The 23,502-nt window shown below is 34.2% G+C and overlaps 1 protein-coding gene across 5 annotated transcripts in view; it reads right to left on the reverse strand.

Annotated features, from left to right (window-relative positions):
* Positions 1-3,802: 3,802 nt before the first annotated feature.
* PRPF40A (pre-mRNA processing factor 40 homolog A) overlaps positions 3,803-23,502 on the reverse strand; it is a 58,666-nt gene continuing 38,966 nt past the window's right edge. For 3 of the 5 annotated variants that reach the window (XM_072757815.1, XM_072757813.1, XM_026008037.2), the window contains 16 exons: positions 19,803-19,911; positions 19,245-19,309; positions 18,752-18,916; positions 17,425-17,533; positions 16,445-16,595; positions 15,375-15,508; positions 12,485-12,599; positions 12,222-12,313; positions 11,996-12,112; positions 11,564-11,701; positions 11,145-11,240; positions 9,049-9,135; positions 8,867-8,963; positions 8,586-8,647; positions 7,289-7,420; positions 3,803-5,795 (listed from right to left, as the gene is read on the reverse strand). In XM_072757815.1, coding sequence (XP_072613916.1) covers positions 5,703-5,795; positions 7,289-7,420; positions 8,586-8,647; positions 8,867-8,963; positions 9,049-9,135; positions 11,145-11,240; positions 11,564-11,701; positions 11,996-12,112; positions 12,222-12,313; positions 12,485-12,599; positions 15,375-15,508; positions 16,445-16,595; positions 17,425-17,533; positions 18,752-18,916; positions 19,245-19,309; positions 19,803-19,911 — 1,762 coding nt within the window. In that variant the 3' untranslated portion in view covers positions 3,803-5,702. Of the gene's footprint in view, positions 5,796-7,288; positions 7,421-8,585; positions 8,648-8,866; positions 8,964-9,048; positions 9,136-11,144; positions 11,241-11,563; positions 11,702-11,995; positions 12,113-12,221; positions 12,326-12,484; positions 12,600-15,374; positions 15,509-16,444; positions 16,596-17,424; positions 17,534-18,751; positions 18,917-19,244; positions 19,310-19,802; positions 19,912-23,502 lie in introns of all 5 variants that reach the window. The other 2 variants (XM_072757814.1, XM_072757812.1) reach the window with 1 other exon arrangement.

A 23,502-nucleotide genomic window follows, 5' to 3' on the forward strand; every position in this document is an offset into this window, starting at 1 on the left:
AACATTCAATATATTCTTAAGGAAGCAAGTTAGAAAATTGTCCAAAGTGGCTTCAAAACCACTTTCTTGGGCAGCCTCGGTGGCGCAGCGGTTTGGCGCAGTGGTTTAGCGCTGCCTGCAGCCCAGGGTGTGATCCTGGAGACCCTGGATCGAGTCCCACATCAAGCTCTCTGTACAATGCCTGCTTCTCCCTCTGCCTGTGTCTCTGTCTCTATGAATAAATAAATAAAATCTTAAAAAAAAAAAAACTTAAAGAGGCACAAATTATAATAAGCCTTTGTTACCAATTCAGCGCTCTTCTTACTGCACCAGTTATACAATGTCGTTGAAGCTTTATTTTGTAAGGACAGGGAAAAGTTAAATTCCAGTTAGTAAAATTCTCTTGTTTGTGCCTCATGGTAAACATCTTTAATATTCCACAAAATCAAAATGTTTTCAAACTGAAACCACAGCAGTTAAGTTCAAATGAGGTGGATATGGTTAGGTATGGGGCAGTATATTCCATTAATACCCACTCTTAAAAAGAGAATTTACCAGTGATTTAGAACTAAGTCTCCTTGTTCCCAACTCCCAATCCTCTAAAAATCTAAATCCTCACCCACTAAAATTCGCTGCATTGAATGCCCAAGGCACCCTGCTGACAAAATCATTAGCATAGACTGGGACTTGATACCCATCACCTACTGTGGTTCAATGTACTCGATTTTGTAAAATTACCTCTTTAACTGGAAGATGCATTCTTACAATAGCTTCACAGAGCACAGACCTATTAATTTTAGTATTTGGTAAAACAGCTCTTAGCCCGAAGACATTTTTAAAATCTTTATCAGAAATGTCTGCAGAGGATCGGCCCAGTATATACAAAAGGATTAATCTGTTTTTCATTCCCCTTAAAACTAATACCCAATCTAATTCCAAGAAAAAATATGAAAGAAATGAAGTGTTGATAAACCTTTTGATCTAACTTTTTTATAGAGAAAATCAAGTATTACACTGAGGAAACAGAACATGGGCATCTAGCATCTCGCAGCACAGAACTGCTGCATGTAAGGAGGGGTGTTTAATACCAAAAGCTGACACAAATCCAACTTACTTAGTAAAAGATGCCATTTTTTTCTAATAAATTATTTATTTACAAAAGGTCTAATTTTATATAACTATTAGGTTCTTTACATCAGAACAATATATAAACAGAAGAGAAAATCTGGTAATTACAAACACAGAAAATAGAAACCTGTTTCTACCCCCTTATTACTCACCTTTCAGAACAAATCTTCAGTTTAGTTGTAGAGAGGCAGGCAAGAGAACAAACCCACCACATATTTCAGGCAGGACCAAAATAAAGGACTATTTATAAATAGCACATTTTAGAGACCCTGAGGAACAGCATACAAGGGCCTCAAGAAATGGCTTAGTTGGATCATGATCTCATTAGGCAACCACTGTTTTAGTCTATGAATGAAAACTGGGCTGGGGGGGTGTTGTTGACTAGTTCCCCTGAAATGCACACGTCAACCTAGGCCGTTACTCCTGGGGCAATTACCAATCATGAACAATAATGAGATGGCTTTTGAAGCATAGATCCTATTGAGTCACAAAAGCTGTTTTTATATAGCAAGTTTTAAAAGCACAGGAAATCTACAATTAAGGAACTGAGGCAGGGAGACAGGCTAAATGGAGGACTGAGGGGCATGGTGAGATACTTGGGAACAGAATCTTCCCAATTCCCATACCTCATCCTTTGTTGGAAATAGCCTGAAATCATTAGTTCTCAAATTAGAATTTGGCAATTTTGCTGTTCTTTCCAAGCATGGCCTTTAAAGACTATCTCTGATCTAGCTAAAAGCTAGCTCTTCAAAGAGAAGTTACTACTTTTAAACTATATCTTAATTCATGAATATGAAAAACTACATTTCAAATCATAAGGTATTTTTTTTCCTATTCAGAAACCACATGGTTACACGTTCTAACAAGCTTTTGGAAATTTTTGTAGCAAAAGCTGTTAAGACACAGCCACCAGAACGGCTTTAGTTGTGGGTTAGTACACTACTGCGATCATGCTGTGTACTGTGGATGAGTGTTATCTTGTCAACCAGCAATTTTACACATTCACTCAATAAATGCCTACAATGTGCCAGGCACCGTTCTAGTCCACAGAATATAGCAGTAAATGAAACAAATCCCTGTTTCCAAGGAACCTGACCACCATTTAAGTTAAAACAACTGAAAAACTTAAGAGCAAGGTAAGATTTAATAAAGAATTATTAGACTTGTATATACCATTACCAAAAACCATAAAATTCTAAGTCCTATATAGAACACAATTCCATGAAAAATTACTCATGACACTTTGCTTTTCCTTTATGTAAAATGAGTGGCTTTACTTAGAGAATGCAAAAGAATTAAAATTGTATCTGATACTGAGAGAGAGACATACCCAAGGGAAAAGAAAAGTCTGATTTTTAAGATACAAGGAATTAATGTGCTTTGCCTCATTTTGCTTTTGGAAATGTTTATTTAGTTCCTTAGTTTTGTAATTTACATTTAAATTAAATAATATTCTTAAATATTCTATAAATTTATAGCATTCATAACTCTTCCCTGGGTACTATCTGATTAGAAACCGTTCTCTCTCAAATAGCATCTAAGCTTTAAAAAAAGAAAAAAAAAAAAACTTTCTAGGTCTACCCCTTCCTGGATGCAAAGAGGAGAAAAGTGGCTGCCAGGCTCACATCTAGGCAAATGTTTCTTAACACAATACAAGCCCTTTGGTAAAGAAAATTATGAACTTTCTGAAAGAACGTACAGAGATGTCTCAGTTTTTATAGCTTCTTCACTCTACCCTATGAATTAAAGGCCTTTTTCTAGGCCATTTTTATCTTATAGCTGTATAAAAGGAGGCCCAATGAGCAAAAGTCAAGCTGTGACATTTTGATCATTTTCATATTTACTGGGAGGCATAAAAATGAAGTTTTTATTGTTGAAAAACAGGAATATATGCCAAAGCTGCTTTGGGTAATAATGACATACCCTTGATGTGTTAAGAAAAAAAAAAAAAAAAAAAAGACCGTTGCTTTTATTTAAAAGCATTAAGTAATTTAAGTAAATTTGGGAAAGTGCAAAGAATTCATACTTGACTAACTTTTCACACAAATTCAGTTTTCCCATACAGGAATTACTGGACTGGGAGAAAATGAAAACATCAAATATTAGAGATTCTGATTTTGACTTTTATGATATTAAATGTATTAGTAAATGTGATCCAATAACTTAATATTAATGATACAGAGGGAAGAAAACCCTCAACATTTACCAAAGAGTCTGATGCTTAACTGAAACTTAAATTCCCCTTATCTGAAAAAAAACATACTTTCCTGTTTGAACACATTTGTTCAGACTCCTTTTTGAACAACTCTGTTTAACTCTAACAGAATCAGTATTCTAAGACATTTCAGCTTTTACCAGACTGAAGATTTAGAAACCTGACCTAAGAGGTTAAAAATATTCACATAGAGCTCTTGCTATAACAAAATCTTCCCATCACCTGTGCCTTCACAGTACAGTACCTTTTGGTAACTAAATCCCATTTGATGGGATCATTGAAGGTAGACAGGATTATAGTCACTTCAATTACATCTTTTATAATAACAATGTTGTATTTTAAGTTGCCATTTATCAGTTTTGTTTTTAGGTCAAATATTTTCATGGATGAACTATAGAGAAACTTAAATTTGTATTGTAGGGATTTGAGGTGGTAAGACAGTGTCTCTAAGAAATACAGAAATCTATTTTGAGGACATACTAAAACATATCAATAACTTTTTATTTAAATAGAAAAATTAAAACTTTAAAGTTGCACTTAAAAAAATCATTCATGGAATTAAAACAAAATTTTACAGATTCTAAATTCTCTTATGAAACACCACTAGTATTTCTGCCAATATCATATGTGCATTTTGAAGATTTTGCCACTGACTTCCATGTCAAGTGTTTGACATGATTAGCAATATTAACTATCATTATGAGACCTCTGAAAAGTAAATCTAGACAAACTCCCTGTTGCCAAAGTTGTTATTTTGGTTCTAATATACAATAAAAGACTAAACCTCAAGCAAGCAACTTGATTATTTCACATCTTCTAAGGATAGTGATTCTCATTTTCCACAGTCATGTCAGTTTTTCACAGCAGAAAAATGATTTGGCAGAGAAAAGTTTAGAAATAACTCCCTGCCCACCACCCCCTTTTCTGTTTTTCAACAGTGGATGCTAGATTTAATTGAAACAGTGGGCAGAGATGGGAAAGAGTAGTCCTAGTCATCTGAACTTCTCAAATAAAATGAACTTTTTGTTCTTCTATATCCCAACTTGAAATAGGATTGCTCGAAGTGTCCAAAATAAAAAAATACCTAATGCCAAAGACTATATGCTAAAATTTACTTATTAAAAAAATCTCCTGCACTGAAGGAAAATAGTATAAATTACATTACCAACCTTCAAAAAGTTAGCATGTAAAGAGTATTCTAGCTTCAAACCATTGCCTCTCTAAAGTTTTCTATAGGAAATTTGTAGATCAAAAACAAATTACGGGGGCCTGAAATGTACTGACTTGTAATATTCTTAAATATTAAAAAGGAAAAGTAACCTAGCTATGTGGGTTAGATGAAGTAAAATTCCAAGGATTTAGTATCTTTAAATGATCATACAATTTTTTAGAGCTGAGTAGTTTAAGTAGAAATAAATACTAGTACACGCTAGAAGAGAAGGTTTAATAATTGATAAAAATGTACAAAAATATTCAAATCAGAAATGCTTTAGAATGTGTACCACGAAGTCAATACTTCTCAGTGAGTAGGGAAGGTAAAAGACTTCCTCAATGGAAAAAAAGCAAAAGCTCGGATTAAAAAAAAAAAGACAACTGTTAAAGAAAATGTTTAAGTCAACATTGATTTTTGTTTCAGACAAGGATATTGCAACTATCACTTAAAAGTCTGGTGGCACATTCTTTAGTAGGTCCTTAAGGCAATATATTTAAACTAATTTACAATTTGATTTGATGTTAACTTTTTAAACATCACCTCAAAATAATGCCCTCACAACAGCCTTTTTTTTTAAAATGTATTCAGATGTTTCATAAAAAATAATGGTGGCTTTATTATAGTAGTGCTCCTTAGCACCGCTATAGTTAGTTAAGGGTCTGACAGGTTTCCATTAAGAACACCTATTTCTGAGTTCACCATAAAAGATCATATCGGAACCAGTTGGGTAGTGCACAAAAAAGCAGTTTTATCAGTTGCTGGTGCTTTTTTTGTACTACTAAGTATCAAAAAATTTTTCATTATATCTTCAAAATCCAACTTCTATAAAGTAAATCAAATCGCCTCATGACTTAGACTTCAGAACAAAGTAGAGACATCTGCAGTTATCAGTAAATTGCCACCTTTAATCCATCCTGCAGTGCCCTATGAAAGGGTCACAGAAAGACAGTTATGACCATATGAAAATATGATTCTTGATACAGAATCAAAAGTTATTTTCAGTTTCCTTTGCTTTTATAAAGTCCACAATAACAATACTTAAATGCACTTTTTTTTTTTCCTGTGATATAATTAAAACCCAGTGTTTTATTTCAATTGAACTTTAAAATAGAGTCCCTGGTCTGAATTAGACTTTAAATCATACTGTAAACATATATTTGGTATAATTTATTGATCATCATCCAGTTGCTCCAAAAGGGTCCTTCTGCGCTTTTCCAATTCCCCTTCACTCAGTTCACTGCCAGAAGTATCCCAATTCCCCTGAAAAGACATTGAATAGGATTAGGATTACATTTTATGTCAGTACTCAAAAGGTAGTATTGAACTTTTGAAAAAAAAGAAAGAAAAGGCAATCAAAATGTATATGGATTCTCTTCCACAGAAACAAGCTGCTCATCAGAGGGTTTAGGACTGACCTCTCTCCCAAAAGCCTATTAATGAGTTGCTAACCATTCTCTGGCTTTATTAGGGGACATAGTGAACTTTAGTGCTTTCAGGTTGCATTAATATGTAAATCAGGCAGAAAGGTACACAATGGTTTCTTTCCCTTCCTCTAACACCTCTGAATGTGAAACATTTTGTTTCCATTTAATGAAGCCAGTGTTCATAACCTAAAGCACTATATTCCTTGCTAATTTTGTAGATTCCAGGTCACCTAAGTATTTTATATTACAAACAAGTATTATGTTTTAAGATTTTATTTAGCCTCTCTGTATCTCTCATGAATAAATACCTACATATATAAAATCTTTACAAAAAAAAAAGATTTTATTTATTCATGAGAGACACAGCGGAAAGAGAAGACACAGGCAGAGGGAGAAGCAGGCTCCCTCTGGGGAGCCCGATGTGGGACTCGAACCCTGGATCCTTGGATCCCAGGATCGGGATCTGAGCCAAAGGCAGGTGTTCAACCACTGAGCCACCCAGGTGCCCCAAGTATTATCCTTTAAACATATTATCCTTAGATAAACATTTAAGATTTATGAGAATAAACATTTAAAATTTATGAGCAGGGCAATAGTCTGAAGAACACTTAAAAATATTGTATTTGTGAAAAACAATCTTTAAAAAGTAGATAGTTCATCTATTCTCCTTCCTTCAGAGATTTCATTTAACTGATTACAAAGAACAAACTGTTAAACGCTGTTACTAAGTATTCAGAAAATCTTCATTCTTCACCAAGGATGTACATGAAACTCACCAGGGCAGCTTTTAAAAAGAACCTTCATATCAACTGAATTAATTAAAACACTAAAGGGACGGTCATAGGTTGATTTAGTAGCATTACTCCTGTTAAGTCCACAGTATTTGTGGAAGAATGGCAAGGCTAAGACGATCGGTGTTAAAAAAAATAATAATAAATAAAAAAATAAAAAAAAAAAAAGACAATCGGTGTTACTGTGCTGTTGTTTACACACACACACACACACACACACACACACGTGGGAAATTAAAGACTAATTTGATATTAAAATGTTAACTTTGGCTTTTAGTCCCCTCCTATCCCTCTGCCCTCACCTCTTCTCTCACAATGATTACTCCTACAAAGTTAACATTTCGAAACTGAACTTAGTGTATATCTGGAGAACCCGTGATCTGAGAAACCCTGATCTGAGTCTCTTATATTCTTTACATTTTCTTCATTTTCTTCAAATGGTAGCTAACCTAGAAAAAGTCAATCAATGTCATACTAACCACAGTATCTATTTTTTCTATTCTGGAAACCCAGGTATGAAATAATTCTGAATACTTACAGAATCCTTTCCAGTCTTTTTCTTAGGTGATTTGTGTTTTGATTCTGATCTTTGTCTAGTTCTATCTTTTTCACTTTCTCGGTCTTTTTCTTTTTTATCCTTCTCTCGCTCAGCATCTGACTCTGGAGAGTCCTAGGTAAATAAAAAATAACATCAGCATTTTGATGAAGAAAACCATTGCTTTTTAGTATCTCCATATAGATAATATTTAAGAACATCTATATATCATATATTATCATAGGGCATGTGTTCCTAGTGCAGTGAAATCTGAACTAGTAACCTCAACGATTCTGGAACATATCCAAGATTCATTGGAGGGAGTCTGTCTATCCTTTGGGAAGGGTGACATTTTAATACAGTAACATTACAAAAGAGTTTCACTAAAGTAGGGAAGCATACAAAATGGGAGTATGCCTATAATGTAAAAGTAGACAAACATTACAGTTTCCACCAACCCAATAAAATATTGTTTTTTTTGTTCAGCTATGTGTACAGAATGCTGTGATTAGGTTAATCACCTAATAGGTTGACCGTTATATAATAAAATTCCTCTCTCAAAACTATAACTGAAAAGCAGGATTATTTATTTTAAAGGATTTTATTTATTTAGAGAGAGCAAGGGGACGGACAAAGGGAAAGGGAGAAAGAGAATCTTCAGCAGACTCCATGATGAGTACAGAACCTGAACTTAAACCCTGGAGATCATGACCTGAGTAGAAATCAAGAGCTTGATGGGACGCTTAACCGACTGAGCCACCCAGGTGCCCCAAAAAAGCAGGATTTAAAGGGCAATGTCAAAAAAAATTAAAAAGAAATGGCAATGTCACTGCCTAAATAACTGGTCCTTTATTAGATATGTACAAATTCGAGTGAGTGGCACGAAGGAAAAAAAATCTCAATAGGTAATAAACACCTACTCACTTATGTTTCAAAAAAACCTCCTTAGGATATCTTGATACATATGTAAAATTAAGAACTAAGAGTAGGGAAGGAGGTGAACATTTAGACTTATGATTCTCACCACAACACAAGACACACACAAACACTTGGGTCTTTCTCTAAGATTGCTTTAAAAAGCCAGAGTGGGAATCTTAACACTGATGTGTGTTTATTTTAAAAGCTCACTGGAAGGTTTTAATGGAAGATTATGGTGAAGACAAATGATGTAATTCCTGAGTTCAGGTGTCCACTGGAACTGTGCTAGACTGCACAGGAGTAGACAGAAAAGGGTTCTATCGCCGCTGAATAAGTTAAGGGCTAAAGCTAGGGGCAGTATAAAAATTAAAAGCTTGCTTACAGATTTATGTCTCCTCTTCTTGCTTTTCTTCTTATGCTTTTTTGACTTCTTGTAACTTCTCTCTAAGCAGCATGAAAAGAAAAAAATGTCTGACTTTGAGGACATCCAAGTGCCAATACCTCTTTTTCCTTTAATTTCTAAGCGCTAATGCTAGGGGGCAGGGAGTAGGGAGGGAGATAAGAGTCTTCGACAGACAAGGGTTCAATCCAGGAGAAATCAAGACCTGAGCTGAAACCAAGCATTGGGCACTTAACCAATGGCAAGTTAAAAGAAATGCTTACCAGATTCAGCACTAGAAGAATGTTCTGAGGCAGACCGAGACTCTGATCGCTGTCTTTTTTTCTTTGAATGGCTGTCGTCATCATCTGAATCTGATCCCTATAAAATACACATAATTTCATCCATAATGATGTTATTAACAAATACTTCAATACACTTATAGTGCCATGATAAACTTCCTTACCGATCTAGAGCGGGAACGTTTCCTGTGATGTTTTTTAGATTTTTTAGAATGTTTCTTGTTCTTTGAATGATGATGTTGACATTCATGCTACAGGTGCAAAAGGAAAAGATTTTCAAAAGTTAACATTGACTTCAGACAGCAGATTGTGAAGAATCTTTAATGCTATAAAAATAAGTTATTAGAGTGAAAATTTCATTCATTTTGCACATTTAGGATGTACTTTCATGAAGCTGCAGTTGTCAGTTAAAATGTTCTGTTCCTTCCTAACCATCCCATTCTGACTCATTTCAACATCTAAACAGAACAAATATTAAAGAAAGCACTTCTTATAGAAATGAGAATGGTATGCTTTAGTAGGGACAACTGATATACTTCAGAAAAGTATCACCTGTAGAAAGGCACATTGCTTTAAAAACCAATGAAATGAAATTACATTCAGACATGATTTTTATGATGAATCTGGCTAGGCTTATTATTATTAGCACCACGAAAATGAACTACTACCTCAGAGTTATCCTTGACCAAGATAAATGACGACGCTCTCAGAATAAAGCAAAATCTAATCCTTTTTCTACCAAGGAGCATTCCCTTCTTAGTCAAACATTAAGAACTCCAAAGACAATCTAACTCTAACACCACATCAAATCAAAAAAGGAAAAGTCTCTGTGGATTTTAATTCATTTATTAATGCTGCAGTAAAAGCTCCTTGCCCCCAAACATCTATGGCCTTTAAAATAATTCTGCTTCAGTTTACAAGTAAATGGAAATTAAATATCTAAGAAGGAAAGCTCCTTTTACTCTGTCACTGAATGCTGAATTTTTCCTCCTCTTCTAACTCAAAAGCTCAGATTACTAGGATCGCAAAACTTATTCCTCTTTCAGAGGAAGAGCCTCTTCCTTATGACCATTTACGACCTCAGCACTTTCCCAATACAGATCACCAGAGAATTTTAATATTATGAACTGGGAGACAATGTTAAGACACTAATTAGAGCAGAGCTTCTCACAAATGTATATTCTATTCGAGTGCTTTAGATTCTTATTGAAATGATGATTCTGATACAGGATTTCTGCCAATGGGGCCTGAGATTCTGAATGTCTAACAAGCTCCCAGCTTTGAAGAGACCTAGAGGCCAAGAGGGCTGGATCTTGAGGCAGCTAGGAGAAAATAAAGATGCATGTGGATGCATGTTAACAATGAAATTCATCAAGAACAAGAAATCCAAGGAAACAGTGGACAACTAAGTGACCTGCAGTGAGTGACCAATGACCATACCATGCCAACACTCTAATGTTAAATATATGCCAGCTTTCAATGTGTTGCAAAGTATCACTATGTCCAGAACTGGCAGGGTAGTAGTGTTATTTGTTAAAAGCATTAACCCTGGAGTCAAACAGCCTGGGCTGGAATCTTTTCCCTTCAAATTACTTTTCTTTACCTCGGTCTGCTCATCTATAACTTCACAGAGTTGTTGTGAGGATTAAGTTCATATATGTAGTGTGTGTTTGTAAAACTGTTAGAACAGTGTCTGGACCCACATAGGCACCAAATTCTATTATTGAGTAATTACTGGTCAATTTAGCATATTTACTATATACAAGTACCTACACCTAAAATCTTCATCAAAATACCCTTATTCAGCTAATGGAGTAACTTGCAATTTTATCATTACTTATTTTAACACAGACTTACTACTTATTCCATTATTTTCCAGATCTCACTGAGCATTGAACACATCTAACATAGTGTAATATTTGAAATGCATGCTTAAAAAGCTATTTAAGTTTTCTTTAGATTTACCAAAGTCATTATAGGAGGCTGCTAAATTGTTGAATTTCTAAAACACTGTAAAAACAAGTATGAACTCTCTCCACAAACACATCTTACTTAAGTTTCTTTTGCTCAAAGGCAGTTTCTATAGAAAAATCATTTCCTTAACCATCTCAGGTAAATGACATTTGTATAGAAGCTGTATAAAAAAAAAAAAAGGCAGTATAATTTAAGAAACAAACTTTGATCAATTTTAATTCAATTTGGGCTTCTATTCTTATGTATTTTGTAATAGTCGAATTAATTATGAGAATACTAAAATTACCTCAAGCACATGCATAAAATCTTTAAATATTCGTTTTCTTTCAGACTCTAGAGTTATGTCCTCAAATGCTGGCTCTTTTACAAATCTCTCCCGGATCTGAAACATTCAGATATGAACACATGAATAACAAGAAAAGTATACCAATATGACTAATAAGAATCACAATAGCCAGTGGTAACGGTCACAGCCCCATCCTCTCAAAGGATTTCTTTTCCTCTGAAGTCCAAATAATTTTTTAATAAATATTCCTAATGCAGGGTCAGAGCTGACTTTAAACTTTTAAATATTCTCAATATATTCAATGTATACTCTACTTCAGCTTCTTTTTGAGGCTATAAAATGGGAGGGGAATTAAAGATATTTTTATCTTCAATTGTAAAGGAAAAAGATCATTAGAAACAATTTACAATTATACATACATCTTCCCAGACAGCATCCAATTCTATTGGAGGAGTAGCTTGTTTCAACATACTCTTAAATGCAGATTCTTTTCGTTTCATCTTCCGAGCCTCCTCTTTTTCTCGTTCGCGTTCACGGGCTTCTGCCTTTTCTAGTAACTTTTAGAAAATCATATTTAACCAGTTATAATAGTACAATTGAAGTAATTCGTTCTTAATTTAAGCATTCTCTCATCATTTATAAGTTATGAGCCAACTTATAACACAATTTAATTTGAGCAAAGGAAACTTCATCATTAGCCAATCATCTAAATACATTATTTTATTTTACTTTTCAGTAAAATTCTAGCTGTATTCCTTTAATTAGGGAGCCTACAGCTTAAGTACTTTTAGCTGAATATATTAAAAACCGTACTAAAGTAGTTGTTTTCCATAGAAGAGCTGATAACTTACACTGTTGAAAGCCAACTTAATGTTTCCAGCATCTAATGTGGTGGATCTTTTAGTTGAACTGATTATGGCCACAAAGTCTTCGAAAGTAGTATTTACTTCAACTACAAATCCTTTATCCTAAGAAAGAGAAACCTTGTTAACAACAATAATACATAAAAAAGAAGGAAGACAATATCGACTTAAAATATACTGGAGATTAACAGTCAATAGTAAGTGTAGTGTTTACCTTTAGAATGTCTTTTATTATTTTCTTCTCATCATGATAACGTGCTTTAAGATCCTCAACATAAAACTTGAAAAGGTCAAGTGCAGTAGATCCTAATGAAAAAACTAAAGAAGTCAAAAGCTAGCTCTAACCAAAGAGCTGCAATTACTTTTTTGTTTATAAAATAAAATAAAGCACCCCTCCATTCCCCAGCACAGCCACCTGTCTCTCTGGCCCATTCCAACTACTATCATAACTATAAATTGGGAAGAAAAGAATCTCACCCGGCTGACCAAGCATATTAGTAAATCTAATGTCGGAACTAATTGTTGGGTACAATTCCATCCAAGATGACATAGAATGCAGTTGTCCATGTTCATGCAGTTCATCTAAAAATATCTGGGGAGGGAAAAGCCAACAATAACAAAAACCAATTATACTGAAAAGTCGTCTTTAAGGACATTAGAAATATTAGTGTAACATGAAAACACACTAAAAACAGCAATATTTGAAACTCTTGTACCAATGTATCCCAAATATGTGTAAGGTACAAAGAATATTGCTCTTTGATGAAAATAAAATCTGCTTTTAGGCAAAATTCTCTTCTGCGCTTCAGAGAAAAGGATCTTTGAAAAGCTATATTTTCCAGACTTCAGTTTATTGTCCCTTAGGATGGAACATCATTTCAGTTTAGTTACACACACACACACACACACACACACACACACACACAAAGTTAAGGAGAAATATTAGGTATTGTCTCTAATGATGATGCTAAAGAATGTGTTACATGTTTCCTGTAAAACACACTTTTTGTTTTCAGATATAGTACCCAACGTGTTTGGGCTGGGTTTTGTTTTTTAATTTTTAATTAACAAATATGGATCTTTAAGCTGATGAATTTTACTGAAGTAATACAGTAGTTTAAAGAATTGAGACTCAACTACATATCTGATTTAAAAACTGATTTCCTTTCTTCTATGTTAAATTTATACCCTAAATCTAAATCTATATGCTTATTCTAATTTCTCTTCTTTATCCTTTTTCCGTATTTGGTGATTTTCAGGGCAACATACTGGGGCTTTTATACTCAACAATTTACACATCCTGCTTCCCCAAATCCTTCGAGTGTTTAACTGAATAAATATCTCTAAAGACCTATGGCTCAAAATTCTGTTAAAATTTCTATGTCTGCACTGTTCAATATAGTAGACACAGGTCAAATGTAGCTTAAAGTACATGAAATGTGGTTCGTCTGAACTAAGATAGGTCATCAGTATATAACACACAATGATTTTGAAGATTACCAAATTCTATTTTCTGTAACCCAGATTACCTTATTTTTAACATATAGGTCTTATTTTAAACCACTGCAAAACGTTCTTAAGAGCCATTAAAGCTCAACAGTTGCAGAATATTAAAAAAACTAAAAATATGTTCTTCCTAGGCACAAGGCTGCTCAGTTAAAATCTACGTTTTCTAGCCTCCTTTGTTTTTACTTACAGCCATGAGACTAAATTCTCAGCAGCTAACTATGAAGTAGAGTAAAACTTCTAATCACTGTTTTAAAAAACAAAAACAAAAACAAACTGTCCTTTCAACTTCTTTCAAGCTGAAATCTGGTAACGTGGAAAACAAACTCCTAAACACGAATAGAAGGCTAATGGCCCAGTACGATTCTCGAAGTATGGGCCAGAAGCATCACTATCACCTAGAAACCTCCTAGAAATATAAATTCTCAGAACCCACCCACCCTAGACTTAGTAAATCAAATTCTAGGGGTGAAGCTCAAGAAACATGTAGTTCTAAGAATATTCTGTATGATCCTTATAGGAAACCACTATAATAAAGGAACCCATAAGATTAATAAATACTAAAGTTTTAGGAATAAGGACTGAAGTAATGCTATTGACTATGTCATTTAAGATGATTTAAGTGACCTTCGGCATGACATAAAGAGTTTATTTAAAAGCCCTCTAGGTGGGATGCCTGGCTCTCCATTGGTAGAGCATGTGACTCTTAATCTTGGGGTTGAGTTCAAGCCCCACACCGGGCAGGGATTACTTGGTAATTCAGATGCACACAAATTTGTGAGAACTACTACCTTAGGAAATGGCAATGGGCACTACCCTACATCAAATAATTATCATTAAAGGAGAAATAAGTCTGTTCAAGTTACTGTAATTTAGCATTTATCTTAATACAGTGTTGGGCACCTGGCTGGCTCAGTCCTTTAAGCATCTGCCTTCAGCCCAGGTCATGATACTGGGGTCCTAGGAATGAGCCCCATATCTGGTTCTCTACTCAACAGGAAGTCTGCTTTTCCCTTTGCCTTTCCTCCCTGCTGGTGATCTCACGCTCTCAACGAAATAAGTAAAATCTTTAAAAAAATCTTCATAGAATGTTTAATGGAAGAGATTTTGTAATTAAGACTGTATAGATTCAAATTCTGGCACCACTAATCAGTCGTCGAATTTGGTTAAGTCACTTCACCTAAGTCCATTTCCTTGTATAAATGGACATAACAAAAATATTACCCAACTCTCATAAGGCTGTAATAAAAATTTAAGTGATTATCAATCTAAAACGTATAGCAGTAAGCAATTAATGCTGCTAGTAATATAATTATTGAAATGGGTAATCTGGTGAAATACGAAATGTAAAAACTCATTACTCCACCATGTTCCCTATTAATGAGAGGATAAAAGTGGTATCTGGAGGTGAAAATGAACCACTGGCCTATATAAAGGATACATAATTTCATCTTCTATAGTGTTTAAGAACTATGGCCTATCCCAAAATTACATACCCCGTACCATTCTCTACTCTTCTCTACACACTAAATATCTAAATATCAACTACTATGAATCAGTCAGTCATCACACATACTTTCTTTTCAGTCTTCTATCATGCAATTCCACTTTCCCAGATGAACCTTAATTGACTTATCAGTGCTAAATATCAAATCTGCTATAGCCTCTTAAGTTCCCCTGGCCTAAAGTGGCTGTTTTCCTTAGATGTATCCAACACTAACTGTAGCACTTGAGTTAAATGTGTATGGATCCTTCATAAAGCCTAATGATCTGGGATGAAGGGGTCTCAAAATTGTTTCTATTATTGTTTAAGTTCACAAACTATGGTAAGAAATTAAGCTAGAAAAGAGACTTTATTTACCTGAAAAGATTCTCTATTTTTCCGCTGTCGTCTCCTTTCTCTCAGTAAACTCTTCTGTTTTTCTTCTTCTTCTTCCTTTTCTAAAGCTCGGATGTGTTCTTCAAAGCAAATTAATGCATCTTCTTTATCCATGTCTAGAGATTTTTACAGTTAAAGAAAAATTAAAATGTCCAGTATCAGTAAGGAAAGCAGTTTATTACATTAACTTCCTATAAATTTCAAAATCAGCTTTCCAAAATACTTATAATTAAACTCAAATATAACTTGTAATCATCTAACTAGAAAATATGTTTTTAAAAAAATTCCAAAACAATCTCATTAAAAGATATCTTGAATTTGAGGGTGAAAGAAAGACCATGTGACAAGACACAATTAAGGGAAATAAAACTATTACTGTAAAATTTGTCAGCAACATTAGCACTACCTAAGGAGCTTTTCACAGGATAGAATTTTAGGCCCTACCCCACACCTACTGAATAAAAGCACAGTATTCAGAGGGGTAATCCAGAAAGCTATAATTTAAAAAGCAACCAAGTCAGTCAGAAAAAGAACCTGGGGAAGTGTAAGGCACGATAATACTAATACTTTTTTTTTTTTTTTTTTTTGGTGTTTGCAAAACTCTAAAGCCATTACCTCAAGGAGACAGTATGAGTAAAACTGTGGTAATTAATTGGATTCTTACTAAATTACACAAAAATGGCAAAAACAATTTCATGTTTATCTATGACAAACATACTTTAAGGATTATCTGATAAAGCTAATATTTTCTTCCTGAATAATGAAAGGAAATCAACAAAACACTCTATTGGTAATGGACAGAGACTGCCTGGGTAGTAGTAGCTCAGTTAGTTAGTTAAGCATCTGACTTCTGATTTCAGTTCACGTCATGTTCTCAAGGTTGTGAAGATTCTCTCTCGCCCTTTCCCTCTAGCTCTCCCTCACCATAGGAAAAAAAAAAAAAAAAGGAATAGACAATTGTATAAAAATTCAGTTAGTAATCTCTTAATAAAAGTGAGAATTCTTCGCTGTTGACTTTAAAAAACTTTCTCCCATTTAGTCACTAGTCTTACTTTGTAATTCCTCATCTTCTGCAAAAGTTGGATTATCCATCAGATACTGTTGGGCTTCAGACCAGGTAGTAGAGTATGTTACATTAGCCATGTTGTCAAGTATATTTTTTAAGGCTTCCCAATTTCTCTTTCGTAACTGCTTTGCTTGCTCCTAAATCAAAAGAATGAATACACGTTTTGAGATTCAAAGAAAGTATAGTATTTGAACTGCAATCAAATTCTAAGTGATGCTCAAGTTTCATGTTATCCATTTATTTTTAATACCAACACTACTTTTCCAGTGGTCTTGTCAAAGTGCTTGGCTTGGTAACTGCTTACCTTCAATTTTTCTTTTACCTTTCTCCTAAGAATCTGGATTCTGGGAACCCTATCTCCCCAACAATTCCATAAATCTCTCTTCCTATAGAACTATGCATCAACAGAATGTAAAATTAAAGTTACTGTTGACAAGTCACGCAATAGGTAAATGCCACAGTCTCCAACCACTTTCAGTTATGTTCAATTTTTGTTAATACTTACATTTCTATAAATCTCTTTAAGACTGAATGAGATACAACTTACTGAGTAATAAAATAGATAACAAGGTGTTTTAAAATACTATCGTCATGCAAGCACATTTTAGTGGTAACAATTATGTATTACTACTGTTCTTGTATAGAAAATATATAGAAATGCAATATAAACAAAAATACTGAGTATTTTAAAAACCTAATGAGCTTAAAAAGAAAGTATCTTTCAAAGTTGGCGTAAGACAGCCAATTAATGACAACTCAAGTAACAGTTGAATAATTCTGTACCTAGTGTGTCCACATCAATATCTACTATTACAGGAGCTATCCACTTCTAATATTGAGATCTGCTACACCACATAAATTGAATAAACCAAACAACAAAAATGAGCGTTAAAAAGTAACTCCTAATCAGAATGAAGAAATACCTTGTTTTATCTATAAACACCAATAATTAAGAGTGGATAATACCTTTTCTTTTTTTGAAAGAAAGAATAAAACATCTTCATAGATTTCAAGACGATCACGTTCTGATATTGCATTCCAGACTTCCATCTCTCCAAACATTTGCTCCGCTTTTCTATTAAAAAAATTAAATGTTACCCTGTATTATATATTACTCAATAAAAATTATTTTTAAGCTATTATATATTAAGTATATTGAGCACTTTATATTGTATATTAAGTACATTAACTGTATATTAAGTTTAGAACCACCCAATGAACACTATAAGTTCATGAGTGTATTATATAGAAAATCTTTTGGATAATTAAGAAAAGAACAAAATAGCTTAGGCCTCCATTTCTCCCTAGAGATGGAGTGGGTAAATTTTTTTTTTTTTTTTAAGATTTATCTGTGAGAGAGAGAGAAAGGGAGAGGGGGGGGGGGAGAGAGTCATCCAGGCACCCCAAGGAGCGCATAAGTTCTAATTGAGCCATGTTTTCTAGTCAAGACTGTATGTTTTAGGGTAGCTATAGACACTAAAGAACTATCCATGGAACTAAATCATAGACTTCAAAAAGATGCCAGAAATTTAGTTAATACATAAAATAGGACTATTTAAAGAAATGAAGAATCTTCAACTAATGCTTTTCTAGAAAACTGAGGAAAATAAGGAAGCACATAATAATTTATTGCAAAAATGTTACATATATATCATATATATATATAGGATATATTCCTTTCTTAATTTTTTAAGTAGACACCATGCCCAGTGTGGAGTTGAAGCTCTCCCCACCCCCAATGTGGGCTTCAACTCACTACCCTGAAAGCAAGACATGAGCTGAGATCAAGAGTCAGATGCTTAACCATCTGAGCCACCCGGGCATCCCTCAATTTTTATATTAAAGAAGTCAGGCTTTAATTATTACACTGTCTACCCCTCTATTGTTCTAGTCCCTAAATAATAATTCAGGAAGTCTGTACGTTAAATTTACATTTAACTTCTGATTTATCTTGTACCTTATGAAACTGCCATGCTCCTACTCATTTAGCTTTAATAAGCATCTACTTTGGGTGAGGTACTGTACTTGGCAAAGTCTGATATAGAAACAGTGCAATAGGGGATCCCTGGGTGGCTCAGCAGTTTAGCGCCACCTTCAGCCCAGGGCATGATCCTGGAGACCCGGATCGAGTCCCACGTCGGGCTCTATGCATGGAGCCTGCTTCTCCCTCTTGCCTGTGTCTCTGCCTCTCTCTCTCTGTGTGTCTCTCATGAATAAATAAATAAATTCTTAAAAAAAAAACAAAAAAAAAAACAGTGCAATAAACACCACTATGCATTACTAAATATCTTACTTGTATCTGGTTGTGGAAGTCATTTTCTCATGATTTTCAAGAAAACGTTGAAAGGATTCCTTGGCCTCTTTGTATTTTGATCTTGCCTCTTCTTTTTCTTCTTTCTCTGTCTGGACTTTGTAAGCATTAAAAGCCTGCTTTTTTTCACTCAACTTTGCTAAAGCACTAAAGAGAAATATGCCATATAAGAGTAAATGAAAGCATGATGATCAAATGTCAATACTTTGAAGAAAAAAATGACTTTTCACAAATTAAGAAAATTTCAGTAAGATATAAAAAATTAAATGATTACAGAGAATAATTTCTATTTTACAAAAACTTCTAATTTCATCTGTACTCAAATTGAATGAGAAGCTTTTTGGTTCATATCTTGACATAAAACAACTATTCTTGGTATCCAAAATAACAGAAGACAAAGTCAAAAATTACACTATTTTACACAATTGTGAATTTGCTAGAGTTGGAAAAGTAAATAAAAAACTTCAAGTATTACCTGTATCTTGGGTCATTAATGATCATTTTCATAGCTTGCTCCCATGAAGCATTAGAAGGTACCCGCTGAAAACCATTTAATGACAAAAATTAAAATTTTGCACAAATACTGTAAAAGTCATACAACAGGAAATAAAGTATAATACTCACTGCAAACATCAAGCACTTCCCTTTGCTCAAGTTTGAAAGAGGTCTAATAATTTCTTATTGAACCAAGGCAAACCTGGGTAATATATGTACAGACTAAAAAGAAAACTTAAACTGAAATTTAAACAGAGCAAGGATATTTTTCTTATGACTACTGGTTAAAAGATAAAAGATTATGAATAAAAAAACATTATAATTACATACAGAGGTGGAATGTGCTGTGTAATACACTATTCACAAAAGTTTTTTTTGGTTAAAATCAGTTTCACAAAAATATTCTCCAAAAAACTTTAGTTCATTTTTGGTTACAACATTTTATGAGATTAGCATTTTCAAAAAGGGCATCAAGGTGCTGATTGCATTAAACAGTAACTTTACTAATTATTGCATGTCATATAAAAATCTTTAATACCTTTTCTTTCAATAATTCTTTAAATGCTTGCTTTGCTTCCTCCTTTGTATTCCAAGTATAGGTTTTTTTTGCTGGTTGGCTTTCCTCCTCTTCTTTTTTTGGAGTAAAACTAGAGGGAAATTTAAATATGGTATTTATAACTTAAGTAAACATTTGCTTCGCTTATAAAAACAATTTTTAATCATTTAAGCATTTGATATTGAGGTTAAATTTTATAATTTTAGAATAAACTCTCCCGTATGAACCCTACACACTTACTTAAACATAAAGACATAAAGGTAATACACTTTTTTCCTGGAACATTCAGTTATTAGGACCCTGCATAGGGGCCTCTAAAAAAACAATGACACTAAAACATTAGTTCCAATAGTCCACAAATGAATACTTTTAAATGGTCTATGAAACTTACCTAGTGTTTTCATTTTAGTGCCTTAGTAATTAAGGATTTGGGCAAGTGTGCATAAATATAAAGATATGAGGGTACCTAAATCAGGATGGGAAAAACTACAATTCATGAGAACCAAATCTAGCCCACTATCTGTTTCTATACATATAGTTTTACTCATAAGTTTATATATTATGGCTTCTTATATGCTACTACAGAACTGCATCATTTTAAGACTGATCCACAAAACTGAAAGTATATATATATTCTTTTGTAATTCACAAAAAAGTATGTCAAACATTGATATCAAACAAAAAGAATGAAAATATTCAAGAATTACCAACTGCACTAGTTTGGGGGTCTTTATAAAATGAAAAGATCATATAATACTAACATCTCTTCCTATATAAAGGTAAAAAATGCAGGAAAAAAAAACCCAAAATGAACCAGAATGCTTAGGGGAAGAGAATGGAGCAAATATTAAATGGAGCAACTACACAAAATATATTCATGCCCTCTGAGTCAAGTAACCTTTCTTTGGGAAACTTACTCAAAATGATCAGAAATAGTATAAAGGGCCCAGTCAAAAATTACCACCTGTAAATGGTATATGTTGCAGAAATTAAAAAGATTATGACGATTCAGATACTAGAAGGAAATACTAGAAAGAAAATAAGCAGAAAGTAATTGTTTGTTGCTGAAATTATGAAAAACAAATTATTGTAGAAAAAAATAAAAGAATAGGGATGCCTGGGGTGGCTCAGCAGTTGGACATCTGCCTTTGGCTCAGGACATGATCCTGGGGTCCGGTCGATCCACAGGGAGCCTGCTTCTCTCTCTGCCTATGTCTCTGCCCCTCTCTGTGTGTCTCTCATGAATAAATAAAATCTTTAAAAAAAAAAAAAGTATAAAAGGATATATAAAATACCATGCCAAAACTTTCAATGTCTATCAGAACACTGAAATTTACATATATGTAAATAATAATCATTCAACATGCTGGAGTATGTATCTTTTTTAATTTAAATTCAATTAGCCAATATATAGTACATCATTAGTTTTAGATGTAGTGGTCAGTAATTCATCAGTTGTGTATAACACTCCATGCTCATCACATCTCGAGCTTTCCTTAATGTCCTTGACCCAGTTACTCCATCCCCCACCTACCTCCCCACTACAGCAACCCCCAGTTTGTTTCCCAGAGTTAATAGTCTCTCATGCTTTGTCTCCCTCCCTGACTTTTTTTCCCCAGTTTTCCCTCCCTTCCCTTGTAGTCCTCTCCACTATTGCTTATATTCTACATATGAGGGAAACCATGTAATTGTCTTTCTCTGATTGACTTATTTTACTTAATACCCTCCAGTCCCACCTATGTTGATGTAAATGGTAGGTATTCATCCCTTCTGATGGTCGAGTGATATTCCATTGTGTATATTATATATATATGTAATATATATTATCGTGTATTAATGTGTATATTATTATATATATTATATATATAATACACACACACACACACACACACACACATACCACCTTTTCTTCACCCATTCTTCTGTTGAAGGACATCTCAACTCCTTCTACACTATGGCTATTGCAGACACTGCTGCTATGAGCATTGGGGTGCACTTTTACTCCATCTGTATCTCTGGGGTAGATAGTAGTGCAATTGCTGGGTCACAGGGTTAGCTCTATTTTTAACTTTTTGAGGAACTTCCATATGGTTTTCCAGAGTGGCTTTACACCAGCTTGCCACCAACAGTGTAATAAGAGGATTCCTTCTTCTCCATATCCTCCTCAAAAGGTCATTTCCTGACTTGTTAGTTTTAGCCATTCTGACTGGTGTGAGGTGGTATCTCATTGAGGTTTTGATTTGTATTTCCCTGACGCCAAGTGATGTTGAGCAATTTTTCATGTGTCTGTTGGCCATCAGTATGCCTTCTTTGGAGAAATGTCTGTTCATGTCTTCTGCCCATTTCTTGACGGGATTATTTATTTATTGGGTGTTTTAAAGTTCTTTATAGATCTTGGATATTAGCCCCTTAACTGTCATTTGCAAATATCTTCTCCCATTTCACAGCCTGCCTTTTAGTTTTGTTGACTACTTCCTCTGCTGTGCAGAAGCTTTATATCTTGATGAAGTCCTAAAAGTTCATTTTTGCTTTTGCTTCGCTTGCCTTTAGAAATGTGTATTGCAAGAAGTTGCTGTCATCGAGGTCAAAAAAGTTGCTGCCTGTGTTCTTCTCTAGAATTTTAATGGACTCCTGTCCCACATTAGGTCTTTCAACCATTTTGAGTTTATCTTTGTGTATGATGTAAGAGATTGGTCTAGTTTCATTTTCCTGCATGTGGCTGTCCAACTTTCCCAGTACTGTTTACTAAAGAGACTGTTTATTTTTTTTCCATTGAATATTCTTGCCTACTTGGTCAAAAGATTAGTTGACTATAGAGTTCGAAGTCCATTTCTGGGTTGTCTATTCTGTTCCACTGACCTATGTGTCTGTTTTCATGCAGTACCATGCTGTCTTGATCACAGCTTTGTAAGGCATTAAGATGCCCCTAACTCTGGCATTCTTTTCCAACATTCCTCTGGCTTTTTGGGGTCTTTCCTGGTTCCAAACAAATCTGAGGATTATTTGTTTCAAGCTCTGTGAAAAACGTCATTGGTATTTTGATAGAGATTCCATCAAATGTGTAGATTGCTCCAGGCAGCATAGACATTTTAACAATATTTACTCTTCCAATCCATGAGCATGGAATGTTTTTCCATCTCTTTATGTCTTCCTTAATTTCTTCCATAAGTGTTCTGTAGTTTTTACAATACAGATCCTTTACCTCTTTAGTTAGGTTTATTCGTAGGTATCTTATGATTTTTAGTCCATTAGTAAATGGTATCAGATTGGATTAAAAAACAAGACCCGGGGATCCCTGGGTGGCTCAGTGGTTTAGCGCCTGCCTTCGGTCCAGGGTGTGATCCTGGAGTCCCGGGATCAAGTCCCACATCAGGCTCCCTGCATGGAGCCTGCTTCTCCCTCTGCCTGTGTCTCTGCCTCTCTCTCTCTCTCAAGTCTGTGTCTCTCATGAATAAATAAACATTAAAAAAAAAAAAAAAAAACCAAGACCCATCCATATGCTGCCTACAAGGGACTCATTTTAGACCTAAAGACACCTTCAGACTGAAAATGAGGGGATGGAGAACCATTTACTATGCAAATGGACCTCAAAAGAAAGCTGGGATAGCAATCCTCATACTAGATAAATTAGATTTTAAACCAAAGACTGTAGTAAGAGATGGAGACGGACATTATATCATAC

This window comes from Vulpes vulpes, chromosome 5, assembly GCF_048418805.1.
Source record: "Vulpes vulpes isolate BD-2025 chromosome 5, VulVul3, whole genome shotgun sequence".
Classification (NCBI taxonomy): Eukaryota; Metazoa; Chordata; class Mammalia; order Carnivora; family Canidae; genus Vulpes; species Vulpes vulpes.